At 34.8% G+C, this 20777-nt stretch overlaps 2 protein-coding genes across 5 annotated transcripts in view; one reads left to right on the top strand and one right to left on the bottom strand.

Moving 5' to 3' along the window:
• The first annotated feature begins 1979 nt into the window (after positions 1–1979).
• LOC105340027 (sodium- and chloride-dependent neutral and basic amino acid transporter B(0+)) lies at positions 1980–14942 on the top strand. 2 transcript variants are annotated; one of them, XM_011445855.4, is made up of 15 exons: positions 1980–2202; positions 7881–8046; positions 10330–10461; positions 10612–10739; positions 11048–11274; positions 11508–11646; positions 11744–11878; positions 11986–12089; positions 12234–12358; positions 12463–12575; positions 12706–12834; positions 13165–13264; positions 13405–13511; positions 13678–13848; positions 14229–14942. In XM_011445855.4, exons 1-15 carry the CDS (start codon positions 2143–2145, stop codon positions 14349–14351), a joined length of 1959 nt encoding a protein of 652 aa, XP_011444157.3. In that variant the 5' UTR covers positions 1980–2142; the 3' UTR covers positions 14352–14942. The 2 variants fall into 2 exon arrangements, with proteins under 2 accessions (XP_011444157.3, XP_011444158.3); XM_011445856.4 differs by lacking the exon at positions 1980–2202 and adding an exon at positions 5037–5196.
• Positions 14943–15619: 677 nt separating this feature from the next.
• LOC105340024 (polyamine-transporting ATPase 13A3) overlaps positions 15620–20777 on the bottom strand; it is a 23939-nt gene continuing 18781 nt past the window's right edge. For all 3 annotated transcript variants that reach the window (XM_066080269.1, XM_066080270.1, XM_066080271.1), the window contains exons 25-31: positions 20166–20262; positions 19437–19509; positions 19099–19249; positions 18362–18510; positions 18070–18158; positions 17579–17668; positions 15620–17078 (exon numbers count right to left, since the gene is read on the bottom strand). In XM_066080269.1, the coding sequence (XP_065936341.1) occupies positions 16854–17078; positions 17579–17668; positions 18070–18158; positions 18362–18510; positions 19099–19249; positions 19437–19509; positions 20166–20262 (874 nt within the window). In that variant the 3' untranslated portion in view covers positions 15620–16853. The remainder of the gene's footprint in view (positions 17079–17578; positions 17669–18069; positions 18159–18361; positions 18511–19098; positions 19250–19436; positions 19510–20165; positions 20263–20777) is intronic.

Here is a 20777-nt window from a genome sequence, read left to right as displayed (position 1 = left end):
TGTGGCACATGCATGTGTCACCACTATCACATATAAAAAGCCTTCAGTCATGTATCTGATAAATACTTTATAAAGGAAATTATTCACCCTGTTTAATTTTCAACCATTTCGCTCGTTGTCGACGGGCGAATTTAAGACTGGGCGATTTTCAATGTTTAATTTAAGTATCTTTAAATACAACAGTGTAGAAGGGCGAAAATAACACAGGGCGAAAATAACCCTGTATACAGCAAAAAGAATGTTTTCCCGTCCATACACTGCTATATGACACAAAATCCCAGCACTGTGACACATCGCGCTTTTTTTGTTTTCAAAGATCACATGCACAATGAGAAATCCGTGTTCTGTATGAACAGTCACTCCAAAATGCATGTGCAACTCACATGATCAAATCCGTGTGTAAAACCTGATAGACATGACGAATGCTCCTTTATGTATTTCTATGTGTCTATGTAGTGGAGATGGTCGTCGGGAATTGATGTATTTCCTTGGAGTGTTGTCAAACATGAAAGATAGTTATTTCCCTTGAAGTAAAGTTCATATCCCAGTCAATGAACTCGGCGTCAGCAGGTTTGGACAAAATGTGGGCAGGTGAAGCGATCATGTTGGTTTTCTTTTTGTTAAAATTTTGTGGTGTTTTGTTTTGTTTGTTTTGTTTTTTGCATACACAGAAGACACTGTTTATTTAGCGTTTTATTTATGAGATACCCCATATAAAAGCCACGTTCGTTATAGTCAGGTATTGATTATCATGTCTGTTAATAATAGTCCTGTACAGCTATACAGGATAAGTTTTATTCCAATTTGGCCCTAAAGGCATTAAAGTATGCGTACTTGAGAGAGAAAAGTCCTTAAAAAAATATTTAAGCAAATAATACATATAAAGCAATGCAACGAACTGCATTCACTGCGCCTAGATGCAGCAGCTGGTAGAAGAGGTGTATACACAGGTAGTGCAAATATGGTGTATAATAAACATGATTCCAACAATTCAACACTTTTTTATACGTATTTTCTAACAGGGATGGGGGCGCAGAACATTACACATATATTTTAGGGGGTCTGTCCTTTATCATGCGATTAAGTCAAAAAGGAAAGAAAAAGACTTTTTGTTTGAAGATCTTAAACGGATCTTAATTGTCGTGCTAAATTGCACTCTACCCGGATTTTAGTGTATTATCATGAGTAGTAATATGAGGGTTTTTTTTATCATCATGCAGAGGAAGGCTATTATTTCTGAAGTACAGTTTAACTTGTTGAATTAGTGAACGCTTTATTTGTTTTGTAAACATCGATTTGTATAATTAATGAAATTTTACTGCTGTCACAATGTACTTGTACAAGCAGTGATAAATTCAAATGGAACGTACGAAATAACTTGTAAACAAATAAAGTGTCTCCAGAAAACAAACAAATTTCATTCAGATATACACTCATAATTATATTAGTATGGAATCATAAATTCGATGTAAACAGAGCGCAAATCTAACCTCGGGGGCGAGGTAACGTCGTGACGTCGATATAAAAAATTAAAATCATTGGTTGAAAAATTTTACTTCTGATTTTCATAGTATTGTCTCAAAATTTAGGGGGCACAGACAGGGGATTTTTTTATTCGGTTTTAAAATTTGATACAAGTTTTTGACGCAGTTCTAGCGTTTTTATATGAAGAAAAAATTGATGAACATTTAGATGAATCTAATGTCTTTTTACGTCACAGTATGTGTCTGTGTCATACGAGGAAAAAAAGAAAATGTTTTAAGTGACATAATGAAGAAGAAAAAAAACCCAACTCCGACAGGGTATCAAGAAATTCAGACTAACGTGTAAATTGCACATTCTAATGAACACCCTCTGGTGCAGAGACAATTTCCCGGTCGTTAGTGTGAGCCCTCAACCCCCACAACCGATTTTATGACAGTAAATGAAAAGTTTGTTTTTTCACGCGCCCTGGGGCGCCTCAGCACAACATTCCCCCAGGAGAGACCGGCGAATGACGCAGCACACACCTTTTTGGTAACACCTGAGTGTTGTCTCATCGTCGAACTTTATAAAGTTATAAAGAGTTTTGCAGACGCATTGAAATTTCAGTTGTTTTAACGTGAACGTATTTTATTTCCGAGTACTAGAATTTTCATTAAAATGACTGTCGGAAATTACGATTTGTGGGACAGAAAGAGGCCTCCTGTTCAAGAGACACAGGTAAGATTTGTTTAGCAGACATTTTGTTATAGCATGTTAAATAATTAAGACACATTTGCATAATGAATTCTTGATTTCACTACAACTATTTTGTATTCTACTCTTGTCATCTTATGCAATGAGAAAACCCAGTATGATTTGATACTGTTTTTTAGTTACAATGTATATATATGTCGGTTTATAATAGCTTTATAGCATACGGATAACGTTTGTCAAATCTGAATCGCTGGTAAAATACATGAAAGTTTGACTCAACTCTACCATGCAGTTGTCATTCACTTTTTAAAATTTTAAGACTCAGATATGGTCAAGGATTTGAAACACATCCCTACGTAGTTGAAAGTTAAAAATTAATGCCTAGTTTCATTGTTTTTGGTCCTGTGGGAATTATATAATGCCCTTAATCGAATTCATAAAGGTCGAAAACAGTGTGTCATCAATTTTAGCTTGTGTGACTCTTTTTCGTCAAAGCGGATGTGTGTATTTTGAATGTTTAATTGCCTTGTATCAGATACTCTGTACCTGGTTTTGTCACCAAGACATTTGAATCATCCACCAATGCCAAGACAAGCCCTCTCGTCTTTAATTACCACAATTACTACAATTAACAATATAACATTTGTCGAACACGTCCTTTTTATCCTTTCTTTTCACTACTTTTCAACTAGAAAATAAGAAGAAGAAAAAAATTAGTATGGCTCAAAAAATATTACTATTACAATAGTAATAATTTTTATTACTACTGTGGAATCATTAAATTTCATGTGGGCCAATTTTCGTGGATTACTTAAATTTTACAGGTTCGTGGGGACATAATTTCGGGTATTCTCTTAAACCTACAAAGGAAATATAACTTTATTACCCTAATTTATTAATTCGTGGAGGATGTTAATTCGTGGATGAGATGTACCCGCGAATTCCACGAAAATTGAGCCACCACGAAATCTAATGATTCCACAGTATTGTATAATCTTGTACATTGTATCATGCTGTAATTCAAACTCTGGCCGATTAGTTTTCAAGTTTAGTCTTTTAACCATTTCATTACTGTCACATTTTACTGTAGTTCTACTGTTGTGTTAGGGTATTGACATCAATATCAGACCTACGGCTGAACCACCCGTCCGTCCCACGGTCGTTAAACTGATTTTATTTATTAACTCAATAGAATAAGGCGTGTTGAAATTGGAACCGTGAGAATATGGCACGGCCTCGAGGGCAATATCAAAAGCTTATGTTAAAAATCGTAATGGCTTGATTAAGATGAATGTTATTGGAGCATGAAATAACTTGTCAAACTGGAATATTTATCATTTTTACTTCCACGAGTTCAAATTCTTTAAAACAAACCAATTTGATAAAATGATCCGTCATGTATATCATCTGTTACATTCTAGGCGGATGTGTATATGATATTCTATGATCTGTAAATTTTCACCATCCAATTGATTAATACCTCTCTCTTTTTCTCGTCGAAAGACAATTTTTTTTGGGGGGGGGGGGCTAAAAGAAAGAAAATTTTTATAGCATAAAGCCGTTTATACGTATAAATATATCACCAGTTCCATATATATTACCAGTTTGTTTATACGGTTCAGAAGAATTAGGAACAATTGCACACATTTCGCACCTGTTCTAGTTCTACCATACACACCTTTTCCAGACAAGACTTTTGATTCATAGAATACCAATGAGGTATAGAGTATTTGTTGTTGGTGTTGTTGTTGTCATCATTGTTTTTGTTGTTGTTTGTTTGTCATGGCTTGAGTGTGCGGAGAGGATAATGACGTTGTTCTTATCTATAACTTTATATGAAAGTCCCTATCCTTTTTACCAGAGTGGTTTTAATGATTTAGCTTTGATAGGAAAGTCATGTTGATCATGCTTCAATTAAAATGAGAAGATAAACAATAATACAGGTAAGTACACTAAGGTATGAGTAAGCCAGCTCTGTCGTAAATACTATCATTTTTCATCTGACAAACATATCCTGTTCAACATTTCATATTAAGCTATAAAACATAAATATACCAAGGTCCAGCACGCCCTCTTGTTGACTGTAGAAAGGACATTGTGTTTTTTCTCTTGGTGTAAAAAGCGTCGATGTCAACTAAAGTAAGAATTTGAGCTAACTGAATCAGATCCAGCTCTGCGTCAGAATAAATGGCTACATGTGTGTCCTATACAGGTGAATTTCAATTAGTATTCAAAATCACCGTTCTCCCAGGTCCACAAACCATGCTTTTACGACGGCCCCCATTGGAATTTACTATCCCGACCGTAATTCGATCCACAGCGAAGATTCCCCATCTTTTATGTCCCCAGAAAATCTCGTTAAAACAGGATTTCAAAAAGGTTCGTCGGTTTATTGCCAAACACCCCTATTAATCGCCAAGTAAATGGTCAGAGTGCTGAATCAAACAGCAATTCTCTCTGCGTCCCTGCCTTTACATGGTACATTAGACAGGGTAAGGAGGTCACATTCCTGTGTAACGCCTCCACCCCCCTCCTCACTTAGAATTACAGCCTCAACAATAACACAGGAGCCTCCGCGATAGAGATGTTAACATGAAAACTGTCAAGAGATTTCTACTTTCTATTTAATAAGATGATTCTTTTGTATGTTTAGAGAATAAAAATGGAGTTTTATTATTTCGAAAAATGTTTTTTTTTCATCTAATAAACTTTGCACTTGTTTTAGGGGTTTTCTCTTTCTTACTATAAGAGTTTAAAGGCCTTCTTGTTAGTTTTTCATTCATGTGTCGATGAATGTCAATAAGAATCCACGGTTTACTGAACAAAATGAGGTCAAAGGTCATGCATTTCTGTAAGGTCATAATAGAACCCGAGCCTAGGGCAATGAGCAATAAAGCATCGGGTCCACACCATCCAAGCGTGCTCTTCTACCGAAGCCGTGTGATGACAAACAGAGGAAATAGATTTATATATTTTGGATAAGGACTTAACCTATAAAACAGTATGTCAAAAGAAAAGGTACAGATGTTTAGTCTTTTTTTCTTATATAAATACAAAAAAAACTCTTTATGACTCATGGATTCCAAATTTCTTATGGTTTTTCAACAAGTTTCATTAATTCTTTTTAATCAAATATTTAACTTTACTCAGTTTGGACCTTCTTTAAACATTCGATGTTTTATAAGTAGTTTGGATTTTAAAGAAAAATTGTGAACAAATATGGGTAGTAGTTTTGCCGATTAGAGACAGAAACCGTTGATTACCATAACATGTAGCCAGTAGTCTATGGCCCCGCTCCTCTGTTCAATCAGCTGACAGAGATGCTATCAATCAGGACTAGTTCGTCCATGTCCGAAAATAAATAGCCAGCTACTTCAAAAAGTTAACTTAATACTTAAAAAAGCAGACATCTTTTCTTCCTTTCTACGAAACCAGAGAAAAAGGTTTAAATCTCTATTTTCGTTATTTGATATGTTGGGTCAGAAATGGTAATATCATCACTGTGAAATATGTACATAAGAGTCTTGTAAATATTGTGTTTAATTGTCATTGAAAAAAATAAACTGAGAAAAAGGTTATTTAATGAATGGTAATCAAGATGTAAAATTCAGCGAACGATTTTTCTTTCTAATTTTATCTCGAAAATAACAGTAGTGTTTTAACGCTGTATGTTCTCAAACCAGTCATTGAATATATAGAAGAGCTGAAAAGTTGAAATACATGCATCTCTTGCTGTGCAACCAGGCCTTGTGCATTGTTCACACACTATTCACGACACCCCTTTTGTTGTTTGTTTCACACCACATGGAATTAACTTACAGTAACTATCATTTACTTACGAATTTACAATTTGATGTCATTGTGTAATGTCCCCAGTTTATAGGGTGTGGCGACAAAAGAACCTAGCAAGGGGTGCGTATTACATGAACACATTCCGGGTACTAGTATCGGAAATACTCTTACCCCAGGGGTGGGCGTACAGAATATTCAACATTAACTGGTATATACTAGACCATACCACATAACCTTTAGTTAAAGGTGCAAGGATTTAAAAACGTTCCAGATAGCTACCCTATCACACACACGGCGTAATGTTACTTCTCCATCTATACCTTGAATAACGTCTAGCGTATGGAACGCCAAATTAACATATATTCAAATATTTGTACCTATCTTCAAATAATTATACCTATCTTCAATTAATTGTACCTATCTTCAAATCATTTGAAGATAGGTACAATTGAATTACAGATAGGTACAATTGAATTGAAGATAGGTGTAAATAATTATACCTATCTCTAAATAGTTATACCTAGGTACAAATGAATTATACCTAGGTACAAATGAATTATACCTATCTACAATTCAATTAAAGATAGGTACAATTGATTTGAAGATAGGTTCAATTCAGACATATCTACAAAGGATTTGAAGATAGGTACAATTCAATTATACCTAGGTTCAATTCGTTTTGTGTATTGTTGAAAATAATGAACGCTCCCTTGAAGACATTTCAACATGGAGGGAAACGATGGAAGCACCAACAACCCCTCTATTAGATGGGGTATCAAGTGCCTATAGAAATTTTTGAAAATAAAGATAAGAAATATTAAAATCATGCATTCTGACTGTATTTTGGTCTAAACGTTCTACATAAAACAATTAATTTAAGAAATGAAGATAATAATTTTTCTATTGTTCGACGTATCGCATTGATGAAAAAGTTTTTCGGTCAATTTTTTCTTTGATACGTCGATCAACAGAAAAATTATTATCTTCATTTTTTATCATTTAATAAAACATTTTCAAATCAAAAACTTTGAAGTGTCATTGATCAAAAATGTAAATAATGTAAATGAAGCGTCGCGTATGAATACAAAACAACGACAGTCAGCAAAATGGATGCACCTTCATCTGATGCAGTACTATATAGAAAGTATTCATTATTGCCAATATTTTAGTAATTGAAGATAGGTTCAATTCAATTGTACCTATCTTTAATTCAATTGTACCTATCTTCAATTCATTGCATTTGTACCTATCTTCAAATCAATTGTACCTATCTTCAAATGAATTAAAGATAGGTATAATTGAATTGTACCTATCTCTAATTCAATTTGAAGATAGGTACAATTGAATTGAAGATAGGTACAATTGAATTGAAGATGGGTACAATTATTTGAAGATAGGTACAAATATTTGAATATATGTTAATTTGGCGTTCCATACTAGCGGGCATCGAAACTGAAACTATATATCAGCTTTTTACTGGATACATATCTCAATTTAAATATACAATAGAATTTGATTCATTCAATGTTTGAAAAAAACCCACAGTAGTTGTTAGTGTTTGAACTTACAGTGTGGTAAGCTTGCATTCTTTATGCCATTATCATCACTGAGTCTCAATATCTCTAGTGTACATTGATATATACACTTTGAGTTTGTAAAAAGTTGGCGTCAGAAACACTACTGTGCATAAAAATATATATTTGTAAAATGGTAACCAGAATATTAATAACTAAACAGTAATTTCTGTTGGTTTACCAAATATCAAAATGTCCACGTGTCCTCCCCTCTCCAAAACCCAAGAATTAAGATTTGTACTAGGGTCATCAAATTGCAAACAAATCTTTTTTATTCATGTATTAAAAGTTGTCTAATTCTGTGTTGATTGTATTATCCGTCTTTTGTATTGTAAGGGAGTAGTGAGCGCCAATGGCAGCAGAGACACGCTGGAGATGGATGAACAGGAGGACCGCGGTCAGTGGGGCTCCAAGTGGGAGTTCATCCTGTCGTGTGTGGGTCTGTCCGTGGGCCTGGGTAACGTCTGGAGGTTTCCCTACCTAGCCTACGAGAACGGCGGGGGTAAGGCTCTATTTAAATGACGATTACTCTAAATACCACGGTAACATAAGTTGTGAATGAGCAAAATCTAAGCCAAAAACAACAGCAACGAATGATGCCTTCTTGTTTTCGAGTTCCTCTGAAGTCATGCAATACTAATTTCGCTATTAGACGTTAAACCTTTGAGATAGAACAACATGGTACGCTGCATGCATAATGAAATATATAGCACCGTGTTTTACGCTTGAGCGAGTCCTAAAAGTCTATATACTAGTTTGACATTAAACTGACCCAAAGGCGGTCATAGCATTCAGTTTCAATTCCAATGAAACTGTTTAAAAAATTTCGTAGATGGGAAAATCCATTCATGCATTGTCATTTATGCGGGATATGTAATAGGTAAAAAAAGATGCCAGTATAGATTGTGCTGATTACAAAGGAGCGATGACAGACGGGTTACTGGGTTACTTTACAAATCAAAATAACCTAACTCAAGAGGGCATCCAGGGGGGGTACAGACCACTCCCTCTTTTCTCTTTTACAAACACCTCTACCCCTCCCCCACCCTCACAGGAAAAAGCTGATGAGAATTACTTACTTCAACGAATATTTTAAGAATATAATTGAATTAGATATTTACTTAGATATTTACAACAGTATACTTGTTGTACACGATGAAAAAATGTATGAAATTTTAAATATCTAAAAAGCTCAAATATACGGAACTTGCTCCAACTCCAGTGCCAACCTGATAGCAATATATCATTTATATAGTACAAAATGGCTCCAAACTCTACCAAAACTAAGATGTTATCACTACCTGCATATCAAATTCTATAGAAGTCTTTGTATTAATTGACGCAGTTAACACATAACCAGTTCACATAGGTATTATGCTTACTAACGGCAAGCAACAAATGTATACCCTACTCATTCATAGGTTACTCTGGACCATTACGATGGTACTTGAAATCATGAGGAATTCATTATATTTACAGATCATGCACTTACTGTGTCCGATAAAATGTTTTGCACTGCATCTTAAACGTTCTATGGTTTTGAACACTGAATCTGTAACGTTCTGTGGTGTTGTACATTGTATCTGTAACGTTCTGTGGTGTTGTACATTGCATCTGTAACGTTCTGTGGTGTTGTACATTGTATCTGTAACGTTCCGTGGTGTTGTACATTGTATTTGTAACGTTCCGTGGTGTTGTACATTGTATCTGAAACGTTCTAAAGTGTTGTACAATGTAACTGTAACGTTCTGTGGTGTTGTACACTGTAACTGTTACGTTCTGTGGTGTTGTACACTGTATCTGTAACGTTCCGTGGTGTTGTACATTGTATCTGTAACGTTCCGTGGTGTTGTACATTGCATCTGTAACGTTCCGTGGTGTTGTACATTGTAACTGTAACGTTTTGTGGTGTTGTACACTGTAACTGTAACGTTCTGTGGTGTTGTACATTGTATCTGTAACGTTCTGTGGTGTTGTACACTGTATCTGTAACGTTCCGTGTTGTTGTACACTGTATCTGTAACGTTCTGTGGTGTTGTACACTGTAACTGTAACGTTCCGTGGTGTTGTACATTGTATCTGAAACGTTCTATAGGGTTGTACACTGTAACTGTAACGTTCCGTGGTGTTGTACACTGTATCTGAAACGTTCTATAGGGTTGTACACTGTATCTGTAATGTTCTATGGTGTTGTACACTGTATCTGTAACGTTCTGTGGTGTTGTACACTGTATCTGTAACGTTCTGTGGTGTTGTACACTGTATCTGTAATGTTCTATGGTGTTGTATACTGTATCTGTAATGTTCTGTGGTGTTGTACACTGTATCTGTAACGGTCTGCGGTGTTGTATATTGTATCTGTAACGTTCTGTGGTGTTGTACACTGTATCTGTAACGTTCTGTGGTGTTGTACACTGTAACGTTCTGTGGTGTTGTACACTGTATCTGTAACGTTCTGTAGTGTTGTACACTGTATCTGTAATGTTCTGTGGTGTTGTACACTGTATCTGTAACGTTCCGTGGTATTGTACACTGTATCTGTAACGTTCCGTGGTGTTGTACACTGTATCTGTAATGTTCTATGGTGTTGTACACTGTATCTGTAACGTTCTGTGGTGTTGTACACTGTATCTGTAACGTTCTGTGGTGTTGTACACTGTAACTGTAATGTTCTGTGGTGTTGTACACTGTATCTGTAATGTTCTGTAGTGTTGTACACTGTATCTGTAACGTTCTGTGGTGTTGTATATTGTATCTGTAACGTTTTGGATGTTGTACATTGTAGCTGCTTTTGTGATTGCCTACCTGATCCTACAGTTCCTGATCGGTAAACCTATGTACTTCATGGAGCTGGTCATGGGACAGTTCTCCGGCAAAGGCCCCACCTCTGTCTGGAACATGAACCCTAGTGCTAAAGGTAAGGCCAGGATGCCTCATTGCATAGCATATAATGATTATCGTTGCGGACAATGCATAGAAGTTACTGTAAATATTTCGATTTTGATTTTAATGTTCTCATTTTTCCATCAACAAAAAGTACGTACAATCAATGATGTCTGTGTTTCAGGAATTGGTATCTCGATGATGTTGATTTCTCTGGTGGTCGCCATCTACTATAACGTGATCATGGCGTACACACTGTTCTATTTCTTCTCCTCCATGCAAGCCACATTGCCTTGGACGGAATGTAAACCCGTAAGCGAATCACTTTATTACATATGATCAACTCAATACATGTAATCAATCTCACTACTTGTTAACTAATTTACTACATGTATATGTAGTCAACATTACTTTACGTATTGAATCTCAATACATGTAATAAAAGTATGTGTCTTTAAAAACGAATTCATTACGTTCTTTGAATACATTACCATCATATTCATGCGGACTTAAATAATAACCAACAATTAAAGTTTACTAAAACACCATAATTTTGTCGTGAAATACATGTATTTATGATTGCATCAGTGCTCTAGACTATTGCTTTTATCTATACCTAGGAATGGTACAGTTTAGGATGCGTGCAGCAGACAACCAAGAACATTCCTTACTGTTCATACAACATGACTGAGAACGAGTTGTTGTATACCAACCAGAGCCAGCCCTGCCGCTGTTTTGAGAACTCCACCTTTCATCAGTCCAGCTACTTCTCTCAGTTTGACTTCAACTGTACCAACACCACGTGGAAGGGAGATAAGCCAGTAGCTGTGGCACAACTGTTCTTTGAGTGAGTATTGTTTGGTAATAAACGGATTTTGGAACAAAAGGTTCGTTCCTCTGATTATACTCCGGACAAGACCTTCACACACAATGAATTTTAAAACCTTTTAAGATCAGCATCTACCTTTCATGTGTATGTCATAGTGTAGAAAATTGTTTAGTAATTATTCTATAACTGTTGTACATTGCAATAAGTCTATATACAACATAATTATATTTGTATTATGTATGTGATTCCAGAAAAGACGTCATAGAAAAGACAGAAACTTTAGCTGCAGACAAGATGGGCCCTCCCTTGTGGCGTCTGGCTCTGTGTCTTCTGCTCTCGTGGATCATTGTCGTGTGTTGCCTTATCAAAGGTGTCAAATCATCCGGAAAGGTAATCCTCAAACTTTGTTTCGAATAACTATTTGAGAGCCTTGTCTTCATAGAAAGGAAAAAACTTGTAAGTTTTTCTTCTTTTTCGTCCTTGCCAGGTCGTATATTTCACAGCAACATTCCCTTACGTTATATTGCTTATCCTGTTGGTTCGTGGGGCCACGCTAGATGGTGCCATCGACGGAGTTATATATTTCATTGTACCAGAGTGGAGCAAACTTTTGGATCTAAAAGTAAAACAAAATTTCATACTCACAATAAAGATATCTAACAGATTCTATATTACCTTAATTTTAAAGAACCATTGTAAGGTATTTAGCAGGTGCGTGTTTCTCCGTAGGTGTGGGTAGCGGCCGCTGGTCAAATGTTTTTCTCGCTCAGTGTGTCCTTTGGAGGAATCATCATGTTTGGCAGCTACAATAAATTCAAGAACAACGTCTATGGGTAATTGAATTCTACTGAAAACTCCACAAGACAGGATACACACAATTTTAAAATTCAAAATCTGCAAAGATCTTTGCAAAATTTGCGAAAGCGCATTAAGCCATTTCATATTGATTACGTTCTAGTAAAAATGTTGTTTTGTAGGGACGCCATGTTGATAGCTGTGATGGACGTAGTGACAAGTTTGATAGCTGGTTTCGTCATCTTCACAACGTTTGGAGGAATGGCCAAAAATATAGGAGTGGAAGTCCAGGATGTCGCCAAATCAGGTAAGATTCTCCACAGACGCAATGTTACCTGTATGCTTATGGTCATCATCGGAAAAGAACTTTGAAATGGCAGTAACATTGCTCACCGATAAATCCTTTTTCAGGGTATGGACTTGCTTTCGTGGCGTATCCAGAAGCCTTATCACAACTCCCTGTGTCCCAGCTCTGGGCCGTTCTGTTCTTCTTTATGTTGTTTACATTAGGTTTGGACAGTGAGGTAAAAAAAAAATTCCCGTCAGTTAAACATACTTCTACGACAATATTACAAAATTAACATTTATAATGAAATTAAGATATTAAAGAACTATGTTTTGAAAACTGTCTTATAATAAATTTCAACCTTTCAGTTCGCACTGCTCGAGACGTTCTTGACCTGTATTCAGGACGAATTCCCTTCTACCCGTAAATACAAGAGTTACATGTGTGTGGGGATGGGGATTATCTGCTTCTTCCTGGCTCTGCCCTGTGTAACACCGGTATGTAATAAAATGATACTGCATTAAATCATTTATCAAGAAAAATATAAAAGTATTTTTATGAATAATCATGTGAGAAAGATATTTTTTTAATAGTAAACATGAAATGTTTGCAAGCATAGTTATACCTATATTGTTTGTAAGTACACGCAGTATGCATTTTATTCGCGTTGTAATTTTCGCTGGTTGTTTTCTTTTTATTTAAATTTTCCTAAAGAAAAAGGGTTAGCGGCTCAGTAAATCTACACTGGCGATAACTTAGCAGCAAAAAATATGAATTACATATCTGTAAAAATTACAATCAACCCAAGAACTGTTGTACTGTTTCAGGCCGGCGACTACGTTGTGACCATCATGGACCATTTTGGCGCCGATTTCTCCGTGCTTTTTGTGGCCGCGTGCGAGTGTGTGGCCGTCATGTGGGTATATGGTACGATACTTACTTCTACACGGTCCTTCTATAACAGTGTGATTAGTTTCAGTCTACTGATATGTAGTTTGAAATAAATCCAGTTTCTTGCTACTGTTTCGTTCACTTCTCCAAGACATACGTTTGTTTTCTTCCGACAGGTGCCCCTCGCTTTATGCGGGATGTAGAGTACATGTTAGGGTACCCTCCCAGACCTAAATATTACTGGCTGTTCTGTTGGGTCGTTTGTGCTCCCATTCTAATTTCAGTACGTATTTTATATAGGTCATTACATGTATATCATTCTTTCAAATTGAAACGCATCAATTTTTATTTAGTACACCATACAATCTTCTGAACAATTTTAGCCTTTTTCCTGGCTATGGTGCTGAGTTGTGTTGGGTATTTTCTATTTCTCCTGTGTACGATTTCAGCTGCTGTTCGTCTACCGCATGGTTCAGTACACGCCCCTAAAGATCAGTGACGATGTGGAATACCCGGAGTACGCCCAGACGATTGGCTGGATCCTCACCTGTTTCGTCATGTGTCCCATCCCCATCTTCTTTATCTACAAATTCATCACAGCGGAGGGGCCGCCTTTGGAGGTAACAAAAAAATATGTTCATATTCTGATTTAAGGATCAACTTTCCAAAATGCATTTGGTTGATATCAAGATTGTTCATACATTCAGCTTTTCTTTTGAGAAGTGGACATGCATAGACTTTATCCAAAATATGATGGTTTGAGAAGATATTTGGAAAAAAAATTTGCCTTTTCCCTTCTCAAAAGAGAATATTACCTTCATCCATAAATTGGTAAATGTACTGTTAATATTGAATCAAAAAGACGATTCTCGTTAGAAATGTACAATGTATGAATTAATAAAATGCCACAATGTAGCAAAGCTGCTTTCAAATTGATAATTCACTATTTATATGACATCCTTATACTCTATATTTTAATTTTATTTTTTCCTTTATTTAGCGGCTGAGAACTATTACAAGACCCAACGATAGCTGGGGGCCCAATGACGGCAGTGACAAATACGCCCTGTCGCCACCACAGCGCGAGGGCAAGTACGGAATAGACAATCCTGGCCACATGTAGAAGGAACGCTGTACACAGCGGATAAAATAGAAATCCCTAACCCGGCTAGATGTCGGTGCTATGTGTGCTAGTAGACTTCCGGAAGTCCCATCTGTCTATATATATATACATATATATATATATATATATATATATATATATATATATATATATATATATATATATATATATATATATATATATATATATATATATATATATATATATAAAGACAAGGGAAATAACTCGTGTATGAAGGACCTACGTTACCAGAATTAAGTAGATACTAGAGAAAAAGGGGGACAAAATAACTACTATTATGGTTGAATCCCTTGTATATATGCATGAAATAGACTGTCTAGAGTATGAGCTACTCTTCTTGTTATTCTTTACATATATATATTTTTTTAAATTTAGTAAAAGAATTAATTACAACTCCATGGTCTCATTCATTGAATTGTATTGTATTCACTGGAACTTTTGAACTGTTTGTTGTTATATCTGTCTTTACTTTTATACATGTACTCAATTTTTTTTTTAACATATGAGTGATCTTTAATCAGATTTTAAGGCATATAATTTTTGTACAATAAAATTAATGTACCAAAAACTTGTCTTGAATTCATTAATTGCCTTCATTTGATGATTTTTAGCTTAACACCTTTGATAAAACTGAATCTCTATCACTATTTACCGGTATATAGAAAATACCAGATATACATGTACTATGGAGAAACAATGTGCTCAGCTTATTGTATTTCATAAAAAATAAATGTAATCACTAAGCTGTACAAAAGACCATCATCAAAAACATGCCGACAGTATTGCCAAAGCTCACTATATTAATATTGTCATTCAAATATTGAATTGTTTTATTTGTTTTTTAGCAATTGAGAAAAAAGAGGTTATCATGTTATATGAAACATTGCCATTCAAAATCTAATATATAAACATTGTCTCAAAATTTACAATAAACTAATACATGTATATAAAGAATATGAAACTAAATTTGTGAAAAGTTAGACTTTAATTTGGGATCCGACCTCCTTAAATAAGGGTTTGCTAGACAGGCCATGAGTTGCAACATTGCTACAGACTCTTGCACACATACTTTAGCTCCTTTTACACATACACATGCATAACCTCAACAGCGTTCTTGTATGCACATGTGATTATAGTAATCCATACAACATGTACATCTCCAGGTCCATTCAAAGCTAAGATTGTCTGGGACAACTTAATGAAATTCATCTGTGTCAAAATATTTAAACACTAAGTCACTCATTCTATTTTTTCCATTGAATGCAATGATTTATTCTCCCAATAGTTCTATACTGTACATAACAAATACATGTTACAACAGATCTGTGTGACCATCACACAACATAATACATGTGTACAACACAAGCTTCCTCTATAGCTGTCTCTTATCATTTAAAATCATTGTTCATAAATTAGAATCATCAATTTTGGTCAAACACAATGGCATGCAATTCACATCTTTGTTGACAAATTTTGGATACAATTATGTAAATACCAAGCTCCAATTAAAAACAAGGTAACCAAAAAAGTAAATAAAATGTAGAACATACAATTGAGTATACATATATTTGTTAGTGAATTATGTGAAGCAATGTTACAAAAAGCACTGGATACTCGTATTATCTGTAGAAATGGAATGTCTTAAATTTGTTCACATAGCAAAGCCATTTTTACTTTATTCATATTTTTCATTGTGGAGTATTAACTTTGAATGAAACAAAAACCTACAAAAATACATGCACAATAATATATAAAAATAAAGTATAAATATTCAGTATCTTAAACATCTCCACATTTTGTAAAATTCTTGTTCATAATTTACAGTCTATCACTACTGTCCATTGGATTCCCAACTGTCTTCAGAAACCAACAACTATTACCTGGAGTGGAAGACAGTTTCATTCTGTCCAGTTATCTCTAAAGCATTTATCAGACTGTGTCTAATACATGTATTCTAATATGCATTGTGTCTAATAATCTAATACATAATTATGATTCAATCTTCATTACTGTAATTTTATCACATCTTGATAACCGATATATACAAATTGAGATATATATCTCATTGGAAGCTAAACAACAACTTCCCAGAAGTTATAAAATATACCATATTGATACAAGTATAAAATTTAAATTAATGCCAAGAAACGGTTACAAGAGGACCGGTTAATTTAGGCACCACTTAGATTGTTAAAACATTCCCTCATTAGTACAACTTTCATTTAAATATCCCTCTTCTGTCTGTTGCAGACACAAAACTTCAACATTATATAAAACAAAAAAAACAAACAAATAAATAACAAATTACGTTCTCAACATTATGCTGTCACGTATTTCACAATATAAAAATGGACAATTGACAGAGTATTTCACAGTACAAGTAGTTCACACAGCACCAAAATAGGAAACCTATTACACTGTATTGCTAAAAGAGTTAGGCTAGAAATATCAATATCATTCTATTCTTAAAATATCACTTCATCAATTAACTAGAATTGCACCTTGTGACCTCATTAGCTCCTCTTCTATTTCAACATGAGGCTCATTCAATGAAGCATAAGTCACCTGACCAATTGGTGGCCAATTACTGAGCTGTATTTCATTTTGAATTTTTCTGTAGTGGTCTTTCTTTTCGTCTCCATTACCACAGCAGTGAGAACAGGAATTGAGACATTTTTTGGTGCACTTCACATCCATAATTAAATACTGAAAATAAGATGGAAACAACCAATGTTAATTATCTATTTGAAAGTTCCTCCCTCCAATCTGAGAGACTTTCAACTATTCATATGATTATTAGAATTTCCTGGCTTTAAAATTATTTTTTTTTCTTAATTATTTCCTCTTGGACGTTACAGAAGTCACTTTGAGTTTTGATTCACGTCTGGAAATTATCTCATTGGTTTCAGTGAAAAGGATTTTATTTTGTTTATGCCAAACACAATACCTCAACAATGACAGCAATAATAACATTTACTTTCTTCAGAAAAAGTCTGATTGAAAAGGATCACTTAAATGTCAACACGAGTCTCAGCTAAGAACATATGAAGGTATAGTACAAGAGGCTTTCATCTTCTAGTGTAAAATAGTAAAATAATGGCCCTCCACATTTTATTTGGTAGGGGCATAAAATGGTGCACTTGTCATGTTTTCCTACAACAACTTAGCTATAGAGAGAAAGTTTAAAAATGTTCAGTAAGTTTTACCTCCAAAAGGCAAGCAGCAAATATAAAGCCCACAGAGAATGCCAACAGAACTGAGCGAAACTCAACTGACTTAGTATGTAGCTCCATCAACTGTGTCAACGAAAAGAAAGCACAAATAAATAAGTTGACAATGATCGCAAATACAAATTAAAACAATCTACCTCAATGAAAATAACGTTATAACAATATCAGGAGGAAGTAAAGCACTATATAAATTATAACAAGTATACATGTATGTAACTCTTTCTTAAATGTTATAATTGAAACATCAAATATGATAAAATTGATCAATTTGATGCATAGACTTTTCTATCTTCTCAAATATATAGTCGAAATATAGAGACTCTGAACTCTGAAGTAATAATACATGTATGTTGAAGTCATTGTCCTAAAGATGCCAACCATATTACAATCTTTTATTAAGAACAATTGAGAAATATACAGCATGTTAAATAAAAGAGTAAGGGGAGTTTGCAAAACTAATAACTTACATTGAAAAAATCCAATATGGGTTTGAATGGCAACATGAGCAGGTAAGTGGAGAAAGCAAACAATGAACACAGTGTCAGCAGAAAAGGCACTGAAATTAAACATACAAGTACTTTATTTAGCTATCAGCTGTTACCGGTACACAAAATGACTGGTCACCGATATATTTCTTTAAAAATTCTGATATCCTATTAAAAAACCATACATAGCAAGACATAGTTTCTTATCTTGCTGTACGACTTGTGCAAATAAAGTAAAATATTTTCAAGTTTATATTGATCAACAAAAGTATACCATTTTTATAGATGGGCTCCCTGAATGGCGGCCCCTTTGAAAAGACAAAGGCAGAAGCTATATACTGATATGTGGAGACCAGGAATATCACAGTGGTTTCCCAGCAGTGGGTATTGTCAGCATCCAGATTCTTGGGCGCTGGTTTATACCTATATCAAGACATCAATCAAATCTCAATCATGCACACACAATTGACATGGACTGATTTATACCTATATCAAGACATCAATCAAATCTCAATCACACACACACACAATTGACATGGCCTGGTTTATACCTATATCAAGACATCAATCAAATCTCAATCACACACACACACAATTGACATGGCCTGGTTTATACCTATATCAAGACATCAATCAAATCTCAATCACACACACACAATTGACTTGGACTGATTTATACCCTCATCTCTTCATTTGATGATAACTAACAGTTACTGTAGAGACCTGATCATATGCAAGTACTGAACTCAAAAGTGTCAGAAAAAACGTGGGATTTGAAAATTTGCAAGATACGCTTCTCAAAATTTCATACATATCTTAATTCCTCACATTAAATTAGGATTCTACAACAGATGTAATATAGCAGTGAAGACTCAATTTGTCCTCCCTAATTTTTATCAGAGTATATTTCCTGATTGGTCCTGATACAACATTTTGTACCCCTTACTAATTCTACTACATGTTCTTGTCTCTTTGACTAATTCCATATACAAAGTTACAGAAGTGCTCTACCATGGCTGAAAATGCAGGTATAAGAAGGCTGAAATCTGGAAGATGATGACCAGCAGGATCTGGGCGATGATTGACAGCAGGTTGCTGGGCTTCACCAGACTCCCTGGAGGTCGCTGAGGAACCAGTTTATGGTAGGCACCAGAATACCCCACTGTAATTATAAAACAAATTCATCTACAGTTTTCTCAACACATACTGGTACAATGTATATTTGGTTTGAGTAGGATGAATTCTAAATGTAAAGAGTAAATTTTCAAAAAAAAAAAAGGAAGAAGGTCTGGCTACATGTATATAAGGCAAATCATTTAAATTTGATTGATTTCTAATGGCTGACTTACTGAGTACTGCAACACTGGTTGTGATGACAAGATCCACATATAAGAACTGCATGTCAGCTAAATTGGCATCAAACTGAAATCACAGAATGTTACAGATCAATTACTCCAAGACAAGTCAAACTGAAACCACAGAATGTTACAGATCAATTACTCCAAGACAAGTCAAACTGAAACCACAGAATGTTACAGATCAATTACTCCAAGACAAGTCAAACTGAAACTACAGAATGTTATAGATCTATTACTCCAAGACAAGTCAAACTGAAACCACAGAATGTTACAGATCAATTACTCCAAGACAAGTCAAACTGAAACCACAGAATGTTACAGATCAATTACTCCAAGACAAGTCAAACTGAAACCACAGAATGTTACAGATCAATTACTCCAAGACAAGTCAAACTGAAACCACAGAATGTTACAGATCAATTACTCCAAGACAAGTCAAACTGAAATCACAGAATGTTACAGATCAAGTACTCCTAGACAAGTCAGACTGAAACCACAGAATGTTACAGATCAATTACTGCAAGACAAGTCAAACTGAAATCACAGAATGTTACAGATCAATTACTCCAAGACAAGTCAAACTAAAATCACATACTATTCCTCACCATTCAATACATTCAGTCAGTATGTATAAATGTGTGTCGAGGACCAACTTAATGGACTTTGCTAAAAGATATGGTTTTGGTTAACATTCACTTGAAAATAGAAATTGATACTTACTGTATATAAAATCAGAACCGAGACATATTGAATAAAGCTATAGAGAGCCATATACTTAAAGCAGCCAAAGGATGTCACAAGGGCCGCTCTGCCTTCCCTGTAATAAAAACCAGACTGAAATCAGCATTTCCGTTATATATTTATAAAAGTTACGGAAAACACATTTGTTATGAACTAAGTGGGCATGTCGATATTGCATATTGATTGGCTATTATATTAATGTTAACGGGTGAATAGGGTGAATCGGTGCTTTGCATGACTTGAACACTTATAAAGTAGAATTCAGGGGGTTTTAAATTATTAGAAGTTCAATGTCTCTTTGCAATAGACTATCTCCACCCAGACCTCACAAACCATAATGTTTATTAAATTGTCAGTTTTGTTTTACATGGATTTTTCCTCTTTTTATAATGAGTGTATGAAAGTAAAGAGAGTCATGTACATTGCATAATTTTATTATTATCAAAAGTCTGTTGCACTCACACATGCGAGCTCATCCTATAATTTTTGTGTTTGTGTTTATGTTATATATAATTTATGTTTGGTTGCACTTGGGAATTAGAATATAAGTCATCTTTTGTCCGTGTTTTACTTATACACACATATAATGTT

The sequence above is a fragment of the Magallana gigas genome, chromosome 3 (assembly GCF_963853765.1).
Source record: "Magallana gigas chromosome 3, xbMagGiga1.1, whole genome shotgun sequence".
Lineage (NCBI taxonomy): Eukaryota > Metazoa > Mollusca > Bivalvia > Ostreida > Ostreidae > Magallana > Magallana gigas.
The sequence above is the reverse complement of the archived record's forward strand: the minus strand, read 5'-3'. Positions and strand labels throughout refer to the sequence as shown.

Excerpts from the sequence above, each read along its gene's own strand:
- LOC105340027 (XM_011445855.4), top strand. The coding sequence starts at position 2,143 with ATGACTGTCGGAAATTACGATTTGTGGGACAGAAAGAGGCCTCCTGTT. Across the intron at positions 12,090-12,233 it reads TTCAAGAACAACGTCTATGG|GGACGCCATGTTGATAGCTG; the intron begins GTAATTGAATTC and ends GTTGTTTTGTAG. Across the intron at positions 12,835-13,164 it reads CTCTGCCCTGTGTAACACCG|GCCGGCGACTACGTTGTGAC; the intron begins GTATGTAATAAA and ends GTACTGTTTCAG.